We start from the raw sequence: 18060 nt of genomic DNA on the forward strand, positions 1-18060 counted from the left end.
TAATGCACTTGCTCGCTATCTCTTGTAAGTAATGTCTCTCATGTGTTCTTCCATACGCATTTCGACAGATTTGTCTGTCTGCCCGAAATAAGGAATATCGCAGTCACATAATATTTTATATATGCCAGGGTATTTGAGTTGATGATAACAAGGTTTTGGGTGGCTAATCAAGGAACGGATCTTTGGAAGTGGAGTATCAAAGTATTAAGTTTACTGCTGAGCTTTAAATGGATAATTCCTTGCCTTTTCTTGATGTCAAACTGACTCGCTCTTCTGGTAAACTAAAAATATCGATATATAGAAAACCCAGACATACCAACAGATATCTGCACAGTCAGTCCTATCGTTTCCCTCCTCATAAGCTTGGAATAATTTCCACCTTGGGACATAGAGCCCGTTCTCTTCTTGATGATCCAAATGAACTGCTTACAGAAATAAACCATCTGAAAACTTCTTTCGAAGTTAATGGATATTCCAAGAAAATCATTAACAAATTCCTTCTTAATCCTCCTAGACATCACTCAGAAGAAACAAATAGATTCAAAAGCAATATATCTATTCCTTACATAAGTACTGTTTCACATAAATTAGCAAAAGTTCTAAAAAAATACAATATCAGAACCTTGTTCACTCCACTTCCAAAGATCCGTTCCTTAATTAGCCACCCAAAACCTTGTCATCATCAACTCAAATACCCTGGCGTATATAAAATATTATGTGACTGCGATATTCCTTATTTCGGGCAGACAGACAAATCTGTCGAAATTCGTATGGAAGAACACATGAGAGACATTACTTACAAGAGACAGCGAGCAAGTGCATTATCAAGTCATATCCTTTTCTCGGCTAATCCTAATGATGATAACCAAAGTCACAAAGTCTGCTGGGAAAAATCTACAAACATCTTCGTTGCAGTGACGAAATAGAGAGAAAAATTGTGGAATCGAGAGAAATCATCTTCAATCCTGTTCATCTAAATAACAACTTAAGCTACAACCTCCCAGATAGTCATTCAGCTATCATGTAATTGTAATCATGTAATGGCGTTCACGTGATGCAGCAAGCACGCACTCTCTCAACAATGCAACAAATGAAAGAACAGCTTCAAATACAACTACAACGTTTTCATGCTAATTATGTATAAAGACTGTCTATGTTGTTCATAGTCTTTTAACCCTCAATGTTTAGTGTTTTTTCTTTTATAATGTCACCTGAAGAAGGCTGTTACAGGCCGAAACTAGTAGTGTGTTTATATTAAAACCTTTTTAATGAAATCTCGGTTCTAGTCATTCAATTTTTTCATAAAACTATGTATGTTAACCGAGTCAATGATCATTCTGCCATGCACGTGGTATATATGCACTGTATATATTAAAACTCCAAAACATTTCAAATAAAATTTATCAATGTATGAAGTATTACAACATCGCGAAGTCAATTTTCATTTAAAATCCTCCAAACAAGTTTGCTTATTTTTTCACTTTAAACATCCGCTTTCTCCTAAAATCCTTGTTTCAGTGTTCCAAATCACTACTTTAAAAACAAAATATTTTCATACTCAAAATTTCCTTGCATTATTCTTTTCATTTTATTTTCTTCCTTCATCTTTCACCTAACTCGACAAACTCCTCAGAAATCTTCAAATCTCCTGCAAGCACGAAGCCTTTTTTGTAAGTCTGTCGTCGACATCAATGAAGTCTCTCTTTCTCTCTCTCTCTCCTTCTCTCTCTCTGAAACTTTAAACACAGTGTAACTTCTGATAATTTTTTTTCACTTGATACCTTGAAGACAAAAGGATGTATATCACATGCAAATTCTTTCTAGTCCTACCCGATAAAATCATTTTATTTTATTTTTATAGTGATTATCATCATGTTATCTTGCACTAAACATCAAATGAAATATATTATATCTCTATATTTCATTAACCCTTGGTTTCAGTGTGTATGAAATAACTGATTTGTTTGTCATTTTGTTCCATTAACGTTACTGCTTTCTGGGATAGCGTTAAATATATACCCTATACGACTTTTATATCTATAAAGCCGAATAAGGTATCATTTCTAAGAGAACTCATTAGTCGCCTAGTAATATAACTCAGGTTCTCAAAGTCTAAATCTACGTCTTTTATCTAGAGCAAAAGAGATAGATCTGCACTATCTCTTTTGCTTCAAACATTACTTTTTATCTAAATTACTGCTTACTCTTTACGAGTAAGAGATTATCAAACAACTTAATACTATATTTGAGCATTTTGTAACTTTTTTGAGTCCAAACTCCATTCAGAAGAGCAATCATATTGATTAATTCTTAACGACTCACAACTCTATATTAAATCTAAGCATAAAGGCTTAAGCCATCCTGAAAACATCGACATTTTCATCTCATAAAAATGGGCCAATTCGAAGAACACACGCAATCAACACACGAAATACACTGGTCTCATAGTCTTAGTTACTTCAGCCGTAAATCCAAAATAAACAAACAAACAATGTAGGAATATCTATTATTCTCTTATTTATTAATATTTTTTAGCTTCAAGCATCACTGTTTTCCTATAAAAACACTTCTTACCTTCTTCCATAATCTTGATAATGATTCCCTTGGACGGATAGGTATGATCCACAAGAGAATCTCTCTCTTGGTTGCCAATATCTTTAAAACTCTCGGTCAGAAAGTGATATCTTCTCTTGGTCACACTCCTCACTGGAGATTCTGCCTCCACGAGAAAACCCCGAAGTTGCGTTAAAGTCAGTGGCGTGTCCTTGGGAAGCAACACATGACCCACACAGGTAGGAGGTTGCTTATCACTTTTCACTAAGTAAACGAGGAATTTTCTAACTATCGGCTGTTTAGCTGTAACAGAACAATAGAAATTTCCGTTTAAATGATTATATATATATTTTTATGAAGAATTAAATGACTAGAACTGAGATTTAAGTAAAAAGGTTTTAATATAAACACACTACTAGTTTCGGCCTGTAACAGCCTTCTTCAGGTGACATTATAAAAGAAAAAACACTAAACATTGAGGGTTAAAAGACTATGAACAACACAGACAGTCTTTATACATAATTAGCATGAAAACGTTGTAGTTGTATTTGAAGCTGTTCTTTCGTTTGTTGCATTGTTGGGAGAGTGCGTGCTTGCTGCATCACGAGAACGTCAGTACATGATTACAGCTGAATGACTATCTGGGAGGTTGTAGCTTAAGTTGTTATTTAGATGAACAGGATTGAAGTTGATTTCTCTCGATTCCACAATTTTTCTCTCTATTTCGTCACTTCAACGGAAGATGTTAGTAGATTTTTCCCAGCAGACTTTGTGACTTTGGTTATCATCATTAGGATTAGCCGATAAGAGGATATGACTTGATAATGCACTCGCTCGCTGTCTCTTGTAAGAAATCATCTTCTAGAATTTCTCTTCTAGAGAAATCATCTTCAATCCTGTTCATCTAAATAACAACTTAAGCTACAACCTCCCAGATAGTCATTCAGCTGTAATCATGTACTGGCGTTCACGTGATGCAGCAAACACGCACTCTCCCAACAATGCAACAAACGAAAGAACAGCTTCAAATACAACTACAACGTTTTCATGCTAATTATGTATAAAGACTGTCTGTGTTGTTCATAGTCTTTTAACCCTCAATGTTTAGTGTTTTTTCTTTTATAATGTCACCTGAAGAAGGCTGTTACAGGCCGAAATTAGTAGTATGTTTATATTAAAACCTTTTTACTTAAATCTCGGTTCTAGTCATTTAATTCTTCATAAAACTATGTATGTTAACCGAGTCAATGATCATTCTGTCATATATATATATATATATATATATATATATATAATAATCTGAGTTTCGTATGAACGAATTTGCCTCTGAGTGTAGTTATTTTAAAGCAAATCGTAGTCCATCGAGTGTTGAGTGGTATACGAAGATGAAGGACTGCACTGAATTAAATGGAATTTTTCCAATACCATGTTAGAGTTGAGTGTTTAAAAGGTCTTGTTAACTGTATTCATATTCTTCGCAATCCTTCCCGACTATTTCATCTTCAGTCTTCCCATTCACTATCGATTCTGTAGAAACACGTCTTTAGTGCACGTCAATCAAACAAATTGTCTTACCTACTGAAATTTCCGATCTCATTAGAGGCCTCTAGTCTGCATCTTTGGTATTCCTTACAAAACTTAAGCCTTCTCTTAAAACTGACGCACTCTTAATGTGTGTGTGTGTGCTGTACGTATATTCATGAGATATGCTGATATACTTAATTAACGTATTCTTATAAGACTGGTATTAATTTGTATGTGTATTTTGCAGAAACGAAGTCTATTTAATTTGCATATTTTAAAGAATTTGTTGAATTGCTTGCTTGTTTGATCAAACACTCCTCGTGAATGGTAAGCATAGAAATCGGGACATTTGTTAGGTAGATTAATCATCGATAGAGATGAAGCAATTCTGAGAAACACACACACACACACACACACACACACACACACACACACACACACACACACACACACACACACACACACACACACACACACACACACACACACACACACACACACACACACACACACACACACACACACACACACACGCACGCACGCCACTCACGCACGCACGCACATTGCAAGGTTTCACGTAATCGAAGCAGTAGTTAAGTATTCATAAATGACTACAAGACATAATGGTCCCTTGTTTTCGTTGAAAGAAATGGAAAAAAAACGAAAACAAATACGGAAATAAAAATGCTAGAAATTTAAAATAAACAAACAAAAAAACTCTTTGCTAAAAAGTAAAAATGATGATAGTTTCAAACTATTACTATTTTTACTTCGACTAAACTTTTACTAAACACTTACTATTTTATCTTCATTGTCATATATATCTACCCTATATATATAAAATGATAAGCCTTTTTATGAAACGTTTTTATGTAACGTTTCAGTGTCACATTTTTTGTCAAGTTATTTGAAATGCTTTGAAACTCAAGGGCTACCCTGAGTGTCGAGTTTTCAAAATTCGAGTCATCAGAATTCAAGGAGAACCGGTCTACCAGTCCGGAACACGGGGGTTGGGCGCCGTAGGCGCCAGGGGGACGAGTCCCTAGGGGACTCGTCCCCCTATATATATATATATATATATGTGTGTGTGTGTGTGTGTGTGTGTGTGTGTGTGTGTGTGATGTAAGAATATGCATTTAATATACATATTTAATATACATATAATATATATGTATATTAAAATTAAAATTACATTAATAAAATTAACATTAACAATTAATTATTACATTTAATAAATAATTAAAATAGCATTTAATAAAAATGTTAGAAATGAAAAATAGTAGTTTCAAACGAAGCCATGATTTTTCTAAAGAAAAAACTCTGGGAAATTTTATTTCGCGTATGTCCGATAAGGAGATAGAAACTATAGTGAAAATCGGTGTATATGCCGAAGCGGAACATATATGACAATGCGCGTCTTTTTCCTAAAGAACTTGTAATGTTCATATTCGGTTAATTCTACTTCCTCGTTATTATTTAAAACTGGGTAAGTATAGCGTTGGCAGGCCCAATCTATGAGGTCACGTTTGAGTGCTCTAATGCCAAAACCTATTGTACGTATTGTTCAAGACTCCGTCTACCGTCTAACCAAGTTACACGAAACTTATCCATTATATCGGTGCAATTTCATTACAGCTAAAGAGTGGTATCTTTTTTTTTAATCCAAAAGAATTCTTGTAGATCTTTACCCAGAATTATTGCATAATAATTAGTAATACTGCCAATTACTTAAACTACTGATAGTATTTTAATCAGTTCTACTCTACTGCGTTTTGTGTAAAAACGCTAACAAGAGACGAACAATTATATATAAAATGAATTAATAAAAGCAAGTCATATTATAAATCCACTCTTAAGATAGAAGGTTGCTATCATGTAATCTAAACTTTTGTTTCATAGGAATAGAGCAATCTTTTGGCTGCTTATCCTTTTATAAAAACAACTACCTTGTATGTAATAGCGGGTAAATATATATTTAATTGTCGCAAAGGAAGGCATCTTCTCTTGGTTAAAATATTTCAAATTAAAATCATATCATCATACTTTCTATTTACTAATAATACAAAATATCATCTGCCTAAAGTTAATACATCTGATGCTTCAAATAATGAACATATTCTTTATTTTTGCTAAACAAATCCTTCCAAATGTACTAAACTTTGCTCATATAAAACGGAAACAAGAAGTGAAGCAATTTCTTATCTAATTGCTCCAAATTTGTTATTACTGTTACTAAAAATACCTGCATGAAGAAACAAAAAGTAAAAGGTCTTGAACAGAGCAGTTCAGTGTTTTTTTCAGTAGATCTCTTTTCTTCTTCAAGCGTGTTTGCGTGCGTGTGCGTGTGCGTGTGTGCGTGCTTGTTTCAGGGATAGTCCCCCTGTTCTTCCGATCAATAACTGGTAATCATATAAAGAAGTTACGCTAATCGTCCAATTTCTTTCGGCAGAAAGAAGTTCGCAATTAATCATCCGGAAGCTTATTCATAGTGAAGAATAAAATGGATTTCTTAAGTTCCAGTCATTTGATAGGTCTACCGTTATATCCAAACTGAAATAGAAGCGGATTAACTGCTACTATAGCATAAAAAAGAACACGTCTAGAAACGAAGGAAAGACCAGTAATATAAAACTAGAAATATTAGCTAACTGCCAACTTAATGGCTGATTGTCCAAACGTTTATAGAGTCTGTTCCCTGATTTAAAGATTAATTTCATCTCAAAGAAGTACATCGAAAAGTGGGGGAGGGATATTTCAATATGTAATTTTCATACCAACATTTGAAATAAAAGATAAAGATGAATTTTTTGAGAGAAAGAAACCCTAAGTTCACTTAAATTCAGCCGAAGTATCATTAGTAGTATTTTATAATTTACGTATAAAAATAATCTACAATTAAAATAAGAAATTAAAACTATCGATTTTAAATTAATTTAAAATATAAATTTTGATTATAAATATAATTAAAATGAATTATAGATAATTTTATTATATCAAAAAATTAAAATTACAAACATTTTGTAATTAAGATAATTTAAGACAGTCTTTTTTTGCAAGAACGGTGCTTCATTCGATGAAACCGTTGAAAAAGTTTAAAACACCTGAGGTATACTTAAGATACTTAGTATCTAAAGAATCTTAGTATCTATGAAGAAATTATGAAAGAATTAAACCAAGAACCAGTAATAGAAAAAATTAAAAAATATAAACATAAATGGATGGAACACGTTCAAAGAATGAAAACAGAAAGATTACCAAAACAAGCTTTAAAATACAAGCCATTAGGGAAAAGAAAACCAGGACGTCCTCTTAAGCGATTCAACGATGACTTCTAAGGCCGGAACAAGCCGTGCTAGGCCTAAATCCTTGATATGCATGATGACTTAGTCTTAGTATCTCAGATACTAAGATACTTATGATACTAATTATCTTAAGTATTCTTCATATTTACGACTTTTATGTTTTAGAGGTAAGCAGAAAATATGAAATTAAAGTTTAATAACAGCCAGTTTTTTTTAATTATTATTTGAACAATTTTCTAATCTGTTCATGGAAAACTTATTTATGTACAATTAAGACATTAAAAATATTGAGGAAATGTTCAATTCTCCGGCCTGGTCCGAGTGGTTAGCGCACATCCGCCATCCAGCAATTAGGTTCAAATCCCACCTGCACATGGACGAGATTTGTAGCTAAAAAGTTCAAATGTTCCATGTTTGGTCTCTAGAACAGTATTACTAGATTATCTGTATCTTAACCTACCTATACTAAAGTATGACAGGTCCTAACCTTTTGTAGGTAGAATTCAAAACGTTTAAAAAAATTCCGATTCTATATTTTGACTTGCAATGAAAACTGACCTGAAAGTTCCTAAATTATCCAAATGCCATAATTGGCATATCTTTGCAGATTATTCCAGGGTTTGACTATGAAGTCATCCACAACCAAACTTCTCTTCTATAAAGCATATTTAAGACGATTATTAAATCATATTCAAAAATTCACAGAAACGCGTTGACCAAACCGTTTGAATATCTTCAACTGCATTTTGAGTCAATCTTCTTCTTCTTGAGTATTCTGCAATTGACAATAAGGTTCCACCAGGTTCTTCTCTTAGTAGACAAAACTTTTCTTCCACTCTCTTCTGTTGTGAGCCTTCTCTTTCAAGGTTGTGTACCTGTCTCCATTCAGCATGTCATCTAGCATTGTTTTCCTTACTCTTCCTCTGGGTCTTTTTCCATCTATTTTTCCTTCGATGGCATCTCTAATGATTCTATTCCCTCTCAGAATATGTCCGATCCAGTTTTCCTTTTTTCCTTTCTTCTTCTTATCCTCCTTAATAGACTTCTACTCTTTTTAAGACCTCTTCATTAGTTATTTTATATGTCCATTTGATTTTTTCCATCCTTCTCCAAATCCACATCTGAAAGCTTTCCAAAATCTTAATTTCTTCTTTCTTCAATTTTTCAAATTTCAATTTTTTTTCAAAACGTTTTAGCTACATAGATGGCAACACTCCACACATAACATTTTATTAGTCTTTTCTTTAGGTTTCTATCCATTTTACTTCTGAATAAATTCCATTTTCTATTAAAAACATCTCCTTCCATCACTATTCTTGCTTTTATGTCACTTTTACATCTTCCATCACTGCTAATAACACTTCCTAGATATTTAAATATCTTTACTTGATTCAATTTCCCCCCATTTATTCTGATATTCATATTTGCCTCTTTCCTTGCTATTTTCAATTCCTTTGTTTTTCTGATGTTAATTTTCATTCTATAATTGATACAGGATTCCAATAATCTGTTCAACAGATGTTGTGGTCCTGTTTCAGTATTTGATAATAATGTCTTGTCATCTGCGTATGTTATTGCCAATATCTGTCTACCTCCAATCTTCATTCCTTCTTCCGAGTTCACCAGTGCTTCTTTTAACATTGCTACAGAATACATGTTAAACAAAATTGGTGACAGAGAACAGCCTTGTCTTACTTCTCGTCCAATGATACCTGATTTAGTTGTACCATATATGTACCATATACCACCATGGCAGTTTGTCCCATATATAGTGAAATAATTAGCCTTCTGTCTTTCTAATCTATACCAATATTTTCCATTACTTCCACCATCTTATCCCATTTTACAAAGTCAAAAGATTTTTCAAAATCTATATAACAGACGTTAACTTCTTTATTCACTTACAGGCTTCTTTCAATTACTATTCTTAACAGTCCAATCGCATCTCTTGTTCCTATACCCTTCATGAAACCAAACTGATCTTCTCCAAGAAATTCTTCCACCTTAGATGCAATTCTTGTTAAGATTCTCATAAGTATTTTTGATGTATGGTAAATGAGGCTTATAGCTCTAAAATCCTTGCACTTCACTGCATTACTTTTCTTTGGTGTAGGTATAAATAATAAGGTCATAAAATATTTTGATAATTCTCCTTTGAGTCGATATCATACGGTTAAATGTTCTTGAAGCACATTTCCATTAGTGATTGAATGGATCTATCAATACGAGTCGGAGAGCAAGCCATATATATCTAAAACAGCAACTTCTAGATCAAGAAAAAAGTTGAGCTCTTCAGTCTTTAGTTGGAAAGGCAATGCTCACACTTTTCATGGAATTCACAATAAAAATAAATATAGGCGCTTTAATACGTTAAAAAAATAATTTGAACGCATAGTTTTAAGATAATACTGTATTTCTTGTGAAGTATTTTTTTGTTTTAAGGAGAGGACAATTAAATATATGAGACAAAATTTTTGTAACTCGTTATAGAAAAAGGCACATGACTTAAATAATGATTAAAGAATGTGTTCTCTTTTTCAACTCTTTTGCACTGTAAATTCTAAGCAATATTTATAATCACATGATACTTAATTTTCTGATTTTATGGTGTCTTTCCACATTGTTTTACAAACTCTTCTAACTTGGCCAATCTGCTTCTTCTGCAGCTGTTCCCACTTAGGTGGGGTCGCTGTTAATGATGAGTCTCCTCCACATCCTTCTGTCTTGGGCTGTCACCACATCCAAGTTCTTCATACTCAAGTCCTCTTCTACCAGCTCCATCCATCTCCTTCCACTTCCTCCTTCCTTGCCCATCGATCTGCATGACCTTTATTCCTACATATTCGTCCTCTCTCCTCATCACATCACTAAACCATCTCAACCTTGCCTCCTGTATCTTCACTCCTAAGTTTGTAACTTTCGCTGTTCTCCTCACATAATCATTTCTCACACGATCCTTTCTGGTCACACCGCACATCTACCTAAGCATTATCATCTCTGCTACCTCCATCATGCTGATGTTATTTATTCTCAGGGCCACAATTTCCATAGCATACATCATAGCCGGTCTCACTACTCTCCTATAGATTTTGCCTTTCATATTGATCGGCACCCTCTTATCGAATAGCACTCCAGCCATCTCTCTCTCTCTCCAGTTCCTCCAACCCGCTTGTATCATGCATCCCACTTCCTTCTCAGCCCCTCCATCTTCTTCCACAGTTGAACCTAAGTATCTAAAGTCCCTCACCTTCCTGATGACATTTCCTTCCAGCTCCAGATCTGTCTCCTGGCAGCCGTCCACTTTGCAACACATATACTCTGTCTTACTTCTGCTCAGTCTCATACCTCTCTCTCTCTTCCAGTACTTTCTGCCATCTTTCCAGTTTAACTGCCAATTCTTCTCTTGAATTGAATCTGCACACAGCAAGATATCATCTGTATAAAATATTGTCCAAGGCGCGTCTTCTCTCACCTCCTTCGTCACCACCTCCATCACAATATTAAACAGAAATGGACTTAATGGCTGACCCCTTGATGAAAGCCAACTGTTACTTGAAACCTTTCTGTCTGTCCCAGAAAAGTCCGAATTCTTGTCTTCACATTTCTGTACATTTCCTGCGCCAACCTGGCATATTTCTCCGGTACCTTCTTCTCCCTAAGACACCTCCAGACTTCTTGCCTTGGCAATCTATCGTATGCTTTCTCCAGATCAATAAACACCAGATGTAGCTCCCATTGTTTCTCTCGAAACTTTTCCATCATCTGCCGTAACCCAAAGATAGCACTGTCGTTGATCTACCAGGCATGAAGCCAAATTGTTCCTTTGCAATCTCCACCTCCTTCCTCAATCTTCCATCAAGAACGCTTTCTAGGATTTTCATTGTGTGGGACATCAATTTTATTCCTCTGTAATTCTTGCAGTCTTGTGCGTCCCCTTTACCTTTGTACATGGGGACAAGAGCACTTTCCCTCCATTCCTCAGGTATATTTTCCTATTGGCAAACTTTCATGAACAGGTCCCACAGCAGGTCAATTCCCTCTTTCTCCAGTGCCTTCCATGCCTACACTGGAATCCTGTCTGGGCCCACCGATTTTCCACTCTTCATCCTCTTCATGGCCTCCTTCACTTCCACTCTACTGGTATTCTGCATCATCCCCTCAGAAGGCTGCTCATCTTCTCTGTGAGTCCTCGCATTTTCCTCATTGGCCAATATTCTACAATAAAAAAGTAGACGTGAATTAAAGAAATACAGTGTTTAAGTAGTGAATAAATTCTTGGCAAATGTTTAAAAAGAAAAGATGACCTCAACGTTCCTATCTGATATTTCTTAAAGATTACTGTGTACAGAAGAATGTGTCTTACATAAAAATTGAAAATTGCATTTTTTTAAATCAATGAAGAAATTGTGAGGGGAAAAAAAAAGTTCAGTTAATTCAAGGATGAAAATTTACCCGTTTGTCTGGAAGTATCCACTGAACTGTTTTTAGACTTTTTGGGGGTGCCAATATATTCACTTTCTCTAGTAAAATAGAAAAAATAAAGAAAAGAAAAGAAATTGGACATTAGATTTATTTGCATATTTCAGATTTACCAAAATTGTAGTATTTGTTTTTCCAAAATAAATACACTTATTATAGTAAATAATTACCCCCCCCCCCACAGACACACATTGGCCACTGAATTGTAAACTTTACTGTGTTGGACTTCCTTTAGCCCGAATTACAACTCATATACGGTTTGGCATAGATTCCACAAGGTGTTGGATTGCATCTGTGTCTTCAACATACCAATCGTTCATCATACAGTCCTTTAACTGGCTGAGATTCGGTGGAAGAAGACCGGATCTGTTTTTCTAAAATGTCCCATACATTCTCAATAGGGTTCAGCTCCTGTCTTTGTGGTGTACCAAGGAAGATGGGGGAATTCGCTGTCATGCTCACTGAACAACTGCTGAACAATTCTTGCGCGATGCATGAAACAACTGTCACTTGCTGGATAAAAAGTCAGCATTGCAGGATGGACTTGATCAGCAACATGTCAAGATATTCCTTGCAGGACACCTTCCAGAAATATCAGGAACCCATTTCATACCAACAGAACAAGCCTCACCCCATGATATCACTTCCAGAAGCTTGAGTTGTGTTTACAAGGCAAGCTGGTTCATTGCTTCATCGGACGCCCATCAGACTCTCTGCCTAATGTCGGTACAGAACAAGGTGTACCTTAACTCCTCCGACTACATGACTATTTTCCAGTTTTCCTATGTCTAGTCATTGTTCCTGACACTATAATAGAATTTTACGGTTCTTCGCAGAAGTTAGTTGTTTCCAATACTGATCCTCTTTAATTCCCTGCGCATAGTCAGATGAGATATGGACCGGAAGTCTTCATTAAATGTTCGGTCAATTGCTAGACATAGGAAGTTCTGTTTGTCCATACAAGCCTTCTTAGCCGACGGCGGTGTTGTTCCTGACAGACTGTCTTAGGATTATCACATTTATATCTCACCCTTTGAGATACCAGTCATCTCTGTTGTTTTCAGAATAGTAACTCCAGCTATACGGACACACGCAGTAAGCCTTTTTTCGAACTCTGAAAGATACTTTGTTTTTCCCGTGATCAATACTATTGACGCTTGCTGACCATCAGCATTCTTAAATAGTTGCCTAGAATAAGTGATGACTCACTTCACCAAATATTTTGAATACACGCCGCGTAAATGATGACGTTTATGTACATCTGCATAAATGCATATAATTCAGTTGTTGTTGTGTGAGAATTTCCCAATTTTACCCATCCGTCCCTTAGATCAGCTGAGCTCTCCCAATGAGGATTTTTTTTTAAGTACGTATATTTGACTGTGGATCCGATGTGTGTTCACGGGCCGATTTTCCTGTTCTGAGGGACGAAAAACTCGAGTGAGGATGAAAAAACCTTTTCCCTCCGTATGAGACCGGCTAACTCACCTTTAATCGAAAGAGACCAGATAAAAGTTCCTCACCTTACTTGACGGTAATCGAGCCCAGGTCTTTTCAACTAGAGGGTTTCGTCTCTACCGACTGAGGAGGCTCTTTATAATTTAGTGACCGGTATAATCACATATATAGATGTTTTGTGACATCATATTGAAGTTAGGAAGAGACAGGTAGTTGTAATGGATGTATGTATGTGTGTGTGAGTGTGCAAGCATAGAGCAGAATGTGTACGTATAATAAATAATAAGAATGAATTAAGAGAACAAGATTATTAAATTATGACATAATAAATTGAGTCTTCATTTTCAGTAAAAGGTTTATGTATTTTCCTGGTAAATGCATCTGAATAGTCTGGTAGTTCATATGGTAGGAATTGCAGATTGTTTATAGTGAGTTTGAATCCCGTGCAAGGGGATTTTCGTTTCTAAACTATTGCTGTGAACGCTCTTGAATTAAGCCCGTCTTCTTACTTTTTGTAAAGCCATAGCAATTAATATAATGAATAAAAATAACATATTCTTATAACTTGACTTACTCATTGTTGTTGCTGTTATAACCACTTGACTCTTGGCTATCGTCATTCATGTCTTGTTTACCATTTGTTTCGATTTTCTTGGATTTTGATGCTCCACATGTACACGTTGGTGTTTCACACGTGCAGCCAGCAGGTCTTCGTGAAAAACCAACTGTCCTGTTTGGCAACGGCTTAGAGTGTTTGTCGACAGAATCATTCCTCCGCAACCTCTGTGTCTCCGACTCCACCGTAAACAAGTTGTAAGTTGGTGTGTCTTTGTTAGCCATTTGACGTTCACTTATCTCTCTCCAGCGTCCACTTACGGTTGTCTCTTTTTCAGAATCGTTCATGGATACATTTGAACTCCACTCTTGGACCACCGTTGTTTCTCTTCCTAAATACAAAAAAGAGCCTTATGATTCAGAATATTTGAATATTTACAAATAAAGTAAATTCAGATACACATATATGACGTTCAAATAGCAAATGAATAAAAAACGCACCCCCCTTTTTTTGTTTCCATATCTCATTCACAGTTCGAAATGCTACGTTTTGTTTTTCTCATCTTGGACTTTCACATTATAGTAATTGTATTCCATAAAATACTATTGTATCATTTTAGAGTACATTTACATTATATGTTTTCTAAATGGCTCATCTCATAGCATTTTACATCCTGAGATTGGAGAAGACTACTGAAACGACACGCAACCCTACCGAGTTCAACAAAAAATCGCGCATGGTTGTGTTATGATACACATTATCCGTTTTCTTCCTGACGCTCTCATGTGAATGAACTAACTTAGGTGCAGGTAATTGTTTGATTATTCTATCATCATGTTCTCTGCCATTGTTTCTTTATAATAAATCATAAATATGAGCTATTCATGAAGAAGAGCGTTATGAGAATCTAGTCGAGTAAATAAAACAAAAAGATTTGTTTTTTTTCATGTGGTTACTTCGATAACGCTTATTTCAGTTTATCATATCGTTATAAAAAGTCTTGCGTACCGTGAATTCACTAATTAGACTGGAGGTAGATAATACTTGTTACTATGTGACATATTTAATAATATCGCCTAATACTCTATCTCCCTTTTCTGATTCCCAGTAACCAATTAGCGTGCAGTGTCTCTTTTGTAATTGTACTCTGCAAACTAATCATACATAAATAATAAATAAAAGTCTCTCATCTTCTCAGTTTAACACCTTTATTTGGAATTAAATTAAGTCTGATATCTGGTCATATTTCTCAATCCCCGTGTGTCTCAAATGAGAGGATATCAAGTAAATCGCAGCTGTTGATGACGATACTCAGTAAAGTGTCTGAATTTACAGGTGGCGCCATCTTATGGAACATTCAGAGAATATCGAGGTTTAAGTATTTCTCATTCATGCAAAGAAGCCATGGATGGATGTTAATAATAATATTAGGGTAACTTCCAATACTAAAAATAATTTCATTAACAAATAGGAGGAACAATCTATTTCACAACTATATTTAGAGATAAGTGTAAACAAAGTCTTCTGTAGAACACATTTTACATCGCAAATTTTACATCGATAAGATATTAAAATCATTTTTATATTTTAATCGACATTTAAATATGTATTAAAGAATTTGCATTTTTAATTTATTCTTTTTATTTCATTAAATCGGTTGATCGATAAGTTGGTTGATTATAAAAACTGATATATTCACCCATTAAATATAAACACCATTTTTATTAATTTTATAAAAATAATATGAATTTCCCCTTTTCATATAAAATCAACGACTTTGCTCACAGTACATTTGAATGGACGATAGTGTGCGGGACTTTTAATATAATATTCTAATAACAGTTTGCAGCTCCATGCTGGTGAATATGGTTTAAACGGAACAAACTGCTTCTGGCTAGTTTGTTCCATTTATTACGCCGCCTGACGATATAGCTGTCTTATGATAAAGTTATATATATATACAGGGTGTTCGGGATAAATTTGACAGTTTCGTAAGGAAAAAGAAAATCTTCTTTGTATCTATTAAATTTAATGAATTGACAAAAAAACATTACAGGCAGAGTTAATTACAATACTATCAACAAGATTTACTCAAAATAACCACCATTAGCATCGATCACAGCTTCAATTCTGCTTCGGAACCTCGAACAAGCTGATGCTACAGTCTCCCTGGGAAGGGCCGCAAAAACTGTTTTAATTTTATCCATTAACTGGGCTTTTGTATTACTGGAAGTGCGATTGGTGTCTTTTTCAACTGCGCCCCATACAAAATAATCCATGGGGTTAAGGTCTGGGGAGTTTGGAGGCCAAACATTTGGACTGGTGAAGTCGTAGAAATTTTCAGACAACCATTTTTGACTTTTCCCAGAGGTGTGGCAAGGGGCCGAATCCTGCTGCCATACATACGGCCTACCATTGGCTACCCTTGTTATCCAGGGCTTGACTACAGTTAGCAACTCCACGAACAAAGCCCGAATTCCAATGCCAGGGTTCTTCAACACCTGTTCCTGCAGATTTGCGAGGAATTCTGCTGTACGAACGCAATCAGATCGTCTGCTAGGGATCTTTCTTCTTGCTACATCCTCGTAGTCACCATTGCAAGTCTCTAGTTCATGCCTGATTGTTTTTACTGTATTCAGGGAGCATTGGGCAGCAGTCGTAATATCCTTATTTTGATGGCGGGCACGAATCATCATGATACAAGTTATTCTCTTCCATGATTCAGGTGGTTCCAGCTATCCATCCTTTCTGACATCTTGTATATGAATGAAGAAGGGTCCAAACTTTTAAATGAAGAGAAGTGTGTGTTAATACATGTAACTTACGGAAAAATATAATTAATTATAAATATGTCAAATTTATCCCGAACACCCTGTATATATATATATATATATATATATATATATAACATCATACATCTCCTAGGAGATGTGTTTCACATTATGGAAAATACTAAGGATGTTGATCAGAACTTTACCCACCTTTGCTACGAGTTTGCCCAAGTATTGAACCATGTGTTTAGCTTACGCTAGGATTCGCCGGAACTTTTATAGTTTGCTATATATTTGGCATGAAACTCTTTGATATTTATCTTTGAGTTTCTTATTCGGCTTTGAAATACTGTGGGATTTAATATCCCCTTAATTTAAATTGTTATATATATAATATCTCATCCACACGCGAAAGGCCACAAGACCTATAGCACATTAGTGCATGCGGGGGACAAGAGGAATAGCAGAATGGAGGAATCTGTTCACATTTTTCTTGAACAGCTAAGGGTTGTAATCTTTGTGGAAGGCAGAGTGGGGAAGAGTGTTCCAAAAGACAAAAGTAGATGGGATGGAGGAGGAGGCAGTGAACTAGGTGTTGGTTAATAGTGGCTCTTGTTTTGATGATTTTGGAGGAGAGTGGAGGAATAATAGTGGTCAATTCAGCAGAGCATTGTCCATGACAGTCTCTGTAGAAGAGGCACAAGGTAGAAACTGAATGTCGGTGAGAGATGAATTGAAGTGGGTATGTGAGAGACGGATCATTAATTATCTGGAGTGCCCTCTTCTGGATAGAATCGAGCAATCATAGAAAGGATTTTAGCGCTCCAACCCAAATATGGGAGCAATATCCCACGGCTGGGCGGATTTAGCTTTGTATAGAGTTAGCAACTGTGAGGTGTGAAGCAGTGTCTTGTGCGAAAAAGTACACCACGTTTTTGGTGGCTGCAGAAGCTATAGTTGGAATATGGTTGTGTCAGGTAAGGTCGGAGGTGCAGGTCAGTCCGAGTAGAGAGATCTGATCATGTTTGGATATCTCAGTATCACTGAAGGTATCTCATCTACTCCAGCTGCCTTTCCACATTCATGTTTTTAATATCTTTTTCTGCTTCAAGTATGGATACGTATTCCTAACTGCATTCCTGTTGAAAAATTTTTATCGGTGCTGACCCTGCTTGTTTCATTTAGCAATCTTTTAAAGTAATTACTCCAGACTGAAGACAGCCTTAAACTTAAATAACACAAATAACCTCATCCCTCATGATGGTCTCAATGGGATTTTCGTTTTGAAAACCTATTGAGTTTTAGGATCATATTTGATGTAATAAATTCCGCTAAGTAGGTAGGAAAACTTTATATATACATTATTATTTTAATTAGATTTCAAATGTCATTAAATAAAGTTTTTATTTAATACATT

General features: G+C 35.4%; 2 protein-coding genes across 2 annotated transcripts in view; one reads left to right on the top strand and one right to left on the bottom strand.

Moving 5' to 3' along the window:
* The window catches only part of LOC150106375 (erythroid differentiation-related factor 1), a 381623-nt gene that overhangs the window by 29940 nt on the left and 333623 nt on the right, over positions 1-18060 (top strand). The gene's annotated exons all lie outside the window — the stretch shown is intronic.
* LOC150106376 (uncharacterized) overlaps positions 1-18060 on the bottom strand; it is a 92336-nt gene that overhangs the window by 10668 nt on the left and 63608 nt on the right. The window contains exons 7-9 of the mRNA XM_090393105.1: positions 13891-14263; positions 11832-11899; positions 2575-2856 (exon numbers count right to left, since the gene is read on the bottom strand). Coding sequence (XP_090249231.1) covers positions 2575-2856; positions 11832-11899; positions 13891-14263 — 723 coding nt within the window. The remainder of the gene's footprint in view (positions 1-2574; positions 2857-11831; positions 11900-13890; positions 14264-18060) is intronic.

This window comes from Typopeltis vanoorti, chromosome 5 (genome assembly GCF_054136105.1).
Source record: "Typopeltis vanoorti isolate ZY-2024b chromosome 5, IOZ_Tvanoo_1.0, whole genome shotgun sequence".
In the NCBI taxonomy this organism is placed as follows: domain Eukaryota; kingdom Metazoa; phylum Arthropoda; class Arachnida; order Uropygi; family Thelyphonidae; genus Typopeltis; species Typopeltis vanoorti.